The sequence below is a fragment of the Arvicanthis niloticus genome, chromosome 10 (assembly GCF_011762505.2).
Source record: "Arvicanthis niloticus isolate mArvNil1 chromosome 10, mArvNil1.pat.X, whole genome shotgun sequence".
Taxonomy (NCBI): domain Eukaryota; kingdom Metazoa; phylum Chordata; class Mammalia; order Rodentia; family Muridae; genus Arvicanthis; species Arvicanthis niloticus.
In genome coordinates this window covers 54,988,009-54,992,734 of record NC_047667.1, presented here as the reverse complement: position 1 = coordinate 54,992,734, position 4,726 = coordinate 54,988,009, and the positions used below count along the sequence as shown (strand labels likewise).

The window sequence follows — 4,726 nt, the reverse complement described above, 5'->3', positions numbered from 1 at the left end:
TAGCTATATGTTAGGTAAATGCCCAAGAGAAATGAAAATACAAGCCCATGTACAGTTTTATATATAAACATTGAAAGGTATTTATGATAGGCAAAAGTGAATATAATACATACAGTCATCAAATGACAGATGAATAAAATGTTCTATAATAGAGCTAAGAAGTGGAGTATTATTCATGTATGAACAGTAAATAGGTACTAAGAACATGCTTGGCTATGAACAAAGATTGGGAACATTATACTAAATCTAAGAGTCGGATCATTCTCTTTCAATTAGAGTAGATCCATGTTTGTCTAATGTCATCAAGGTTTGGAAGTATGACTGATAATTGAAACATGGAAGAACCCACTTCTATAGCAATGAGCATGCTCTCTCATATGGTGATGCTATTTCTCCAGAGCTCTGAAGATGCTAAAAACCTCTTAATTACACAGTGTAAAGGGGGTGCTGCATATGAGGATGAGACCCCAACAGAGCTGTGACTTTAAAAGTAGCGATTGTAAGAAACTTAGTGCAATCAGAGTAACCTTATCCACAACAGACTCCAGAAAAATAAATAAGAGATACATGAAAATAAACAAAGGGCTTTCCCCTAGATATTCCATAATGATATATAATAACTCATCAAGAAGTCATAACAATCCTAAGTATATTTGTTCTAAACAATATTGCTTCAAGATATGCATCAATGGCTTGTCAAACAGAAAACAATAATAGAAACAGCAATAATTTAAAAATAGTTTCTGAGGATAAAAAAAAATGGTTCAATGGTTAAGAGAGCCTTGCTGTTCTTGCAGAGGACCCAAACTCAGTTCCCAGAACCCACATGATTATTCACAACCATCTAGTTGAAAATTTTGTTACAAATAATGCAACACTCTTTTTTTTATTACTTATATGGGCATGAGGTATGGATGCAGTATGTGCAGGCAAACAGTTTATAAATAAATAAATAAATGTTAAAATTAAAAAGTTAAAAGTAGCTTCTGCTTCCTCCTGTTGGCTAGGCTTAATAACACTGAAAGATATTATGATAGCCACTGGGAGAAATTAAATGGCCTTTTTCAGCACTGGACCCTGCATGCTATAATATCAACCAACCAACCAAGCTGTACCCACTGTTGCAACAGTGGCATCACAGTTATGGAGTCACTAACCACTTTCCGTTTAGCCTTGTTGCATGCTCCATTACATGAATAACCTAATCTTGATACTCTAATCTTGGTCAAAACTTCATAGACATGGAGGCCATAGACCCTATCATTATTTTGCTAAATGACCATGTTGTCAAATTGCCTTCTCCACGTATATTCATGTATACATGTATATTCATGTATAAACTCATAGAGTAGGCCTGCTCACCACCTTGTTCAAAGAACCTTCATTTTGCAGTGGACAACAGTCAATGCACAGTGGTTTAAAACATTGAAAAGAAGCAATTGATATTCAGAGACCTGGAGCCTGGATAGCTACCTGGTTAGGCTGGGACTCGGAGACCTATCTGCAGTGCTCCTAACTGAAGACTTCTGACATTAGAGGATGAGTCTTCGGACCCCACCCACACTCCAGAAGCTGGCAAGGCAGGCTCTGCTCAGAGATGAGGCTTTGGCCATGTCCTCTCTGGAGGAGCTGCCTCTGGAACTCTTCCCAGCACTGTTCAAAGAGGCCTTGTATGGCAGACACACCATGCTCATGAAGACAATGGTGGCAGCCTGGCCTTTCCCCTGTCTCCCTGTGGGGGCATTGATGGTGACACCTGACCTGGAAACCTTGAAAGCTGTGCTAGACGAAGTAGGCATGCGACTGACAAGAGAGTTTCACCCAAGGAGGCAAAAGCTTCAGATTCTTGACTTGAGGAATGTGAACCATGCCTTCTGGAACACATGGGCTGGTGAAGAGGAGTGTGACTATTTAACAGAGACTGTGGATGAGAAGCAAGTAGTGAAGGTCCTTCCCAGGTATGCGCTGAAGGACTGAGTGTGGTAGTTGACTTACCTCCATTACTGTCTGAAAGAGGAAGAAGCATGCTTACTGCAGGGGGCTCAGCAGAGAAAGGCCTACATAAATGTCTGCTGTGTGAAGATGAAGATCTGGGCTCTGACTTTCTATATTATCCAAGGAATTTTGGAGGTTTTCCATCCTAAGCACATACAGGAATTTAAGCTCAGCACAGAGTGGACTGGGGACACAGTGTCACATTTTACTCCTTGCTTCAGGCAGATGACAAATCTCCATACATTGTCCCTGGCACCCACCTACAACAAAACCTTTAAGCTCGGCTGAAGCACTAGTGCTAGAGAACAGAAGTATGGCAACAAGTTCATTTCTCAGTTCTCCAATCTCAAGGGTCTCCAGCATCTCTCCATGAAGGGCTTGTGCTTCCTCAGAGACCATATGAAGCAGCTCTTCAGGTGCCTGAGGAAGCCCTTGGAGACCCTCTCCAACACTCACTACCAAATTTCACAGTCAGACTTGGATTCCTTTTCCTGCTCTCAGAGGCTCTTTCAGCTCAAACATCTGGACATGAGAGGCATAATCTTATTGCTTTTAGATATAACGCCTCTCAAAGTTCTCCTAGAAAATCTGGCAGACACCTTGCAGTCCCTGGACTTAAAGGGTTGTAGGATGAGTGACTCTCAACTCACTGTCCTCATACCTGCCCTCAGCCACTGCTCCAAGATCAAAAAAGACAGCCTCTACAACAATAATTTCTCCATGCCCATCCTGAGGGACCTCTTGAAGCACACAGCCAACTTGAACAAATTGAATGTGGAACAGTACCCTGCCCCTCTGGAGTGCTATGATGATTTGGGTGACCTCTCCACAGAGCTACTTGTCCAACATTGTGCTGAACTCGTGGATATACTCATGGCAGTAAGACAACCCAAGAGCATCTCCTTTGCATCAGGAGTCTGTGTTTGATGTCATCAGCGCTGGGTCTATGCCGTAGTGTAGCCCGCTCTCTGACTATCAGCTTTGCAGCCATCTCGAGCCATATACCCTGACACGAGACTTCCTTTTCAGCAGCCTACAACAGCTGAAGCACACTCTGATAAACATCTTGTTTATCCCACATATCTTGTTTTGGTGTTTAGTGCCCACAGCTGCAAGGCACACGTGCTATCCATGCCTGCAAGGCGCACAGTGCAGGAGCTATCCATGCTATACACGTCTATAAGGCGCACGTGATATCCACACCTGCAAGGCACCTGGTATCCACCCGCCTACAAGACATGTGGCAAAGTGTATAAATGCCCCGGACTTGCCTTCAATGAAGGAGAGACAATAAAAGAAGAGAGACGAGAGAGAGACAATAGGAGAGATGATAAGAGAGACATGAAGTGAGACAATAAAGGAGACTTGAGATTTGATCAGAACCTCTGTCTTGTCTACATTCTTCACGTCTCTTGCTAGACCCTGACTGGTGCAAAATTTTAAGGACTGGTGCAAAAGAGCAGGCCGGTACATTTCTGATGGCTTGCATGTGTAGCTTATGGTTGTGTAACTCCATAATATTAACAAACCTCAGAACACACAGAACACAGTATTGTTTGTAGTCAGCTTGATCCTGCCCTGAGACAGGGTGTGTGGAGAGAAAGAAAGCTATCTGGAAGACAGAAAGGTTGTTTTAATGTTTTTCTCTATACCCTATGCCAACCTAGATGACTTTATATGTCCCACAATGTTTATTTTAGTTTTTTTCTCTAAACAATATGCAATAGCCAGTAGCTAAGGAACAAAATAGCTACAGCTCTGGCAGGGAGGAAGGCATCAACAAATAAGGAACCTTTGGATCTGAAGAAATGGAAAGCTTCAGACATATCTCAGATCCGGGATTCTCAGAGACTATGGCTTCAGACACTGCTCAGAAGGTGGAAATATAATATGTAAGGTGACTGGGATCTTGGAGGTTGAGCTTGACATGGGGAACAGTTGGATGGGCCATGGGAACAGAGGCCCTTGTGGAGTCAGAAAGACAAATTGGCAGTTTTGACTGTCTTCTGCCCAGACAGTTAAACTCGATGCTTTGTCATGGACATGTAAATTTCTTGTTCTTCACTGTGATACTTAGTGAATAAATAAAACATGGGTCCTTTGTTTAGATGTCAAAAAAAGAGAAGCAATTGAGTGTGTAGCCCTAAACAAGACATCTTCATCAGACTGCCATTCTACCCACTACCAAAGCTCGGGGAACATTGTAGGTGAGGTGGCAGAAAGAATAGAAGCTGAGGGATGTAGAAGAATGCTGAGAAATGTTGTCTTCTCTATATGGCATGGCTATTGCACTTATGAACTCATAGCAGCTGGTGTTACCTGCACAATACCTATACATGATCAAGCCACCCAAAACCTCTATGTAGATGAGTAGACTATCTCCAGGTCCCACCCATTACTAAGGAGCTATTGGAAGTTGATAGATGCTCAGAGGGTAGAGAATATACTTTGAGAGTAACCACTGATAGGTTGCCCATACCCCAGAGGATAGCTCCCACATTCATGCACATGGAGGCAGCATTAATTGGACTTAGTGGGTTATCAGAGTTAGGCACAAAGTCTTGAGGGAAGAGATATTAGGAGGAAAGAAGAGTTAAGTGGACAGCAAACATGGTCATACTTAATTGTATATATGCATGAAGTTCTAAAAGAGTAAAAAGTAAATAAAGGTAAAATAAAATTGGCTTCAAAGGCTGCTGAGGTGGTTCAGCAAGTTATATGTTTGTACACA

At 42.2% G+C, this 4,726-nt stretch overlaps 1 protein-coding gene across 1 annotated transcript; it reads left to right on the top strand.

The window, feature by feature from the left end:
- The first annotated feature begins 1,539 nt into the window (after window positions 1–1,539).
- Window positions 1,540–2,922, top strand: LOC117716030 (PRAME family member 8-like). Its single transcript, XM_034512864.1, has 2 exons — window positions 1,540–1,829; window positions 2,412–2,922. The coding sequence occupies exons 1-2, from the start codon at window positions 1,540–1,542 to the stop codon at window positions 2,920–2,922; spliced, it is 801 nt and encodes a 266-aa protein (XP_034368755.1).
- Window positions 2,923–4,726: the final 1,804 nt, after the last annotated feature.

Bases quoted from the DNA above. Each gene is read 5' to 3' on its own strand.
- LOC117716030 (XM_034512864.1), top strand. From the start codon at position 1,540: ATGAGTCTTCGGACCCCACCCACACTCCAGAAGCTGGCAAGGCAGGCT. The intron at 1,830-2,411 runs GCAAAAGCTTCA...GCAGCTCTTCAG, and splicing joins AGAGAGTTTCACCCAAGGAG to GTGCCTGAGGAAGCCCTTGG.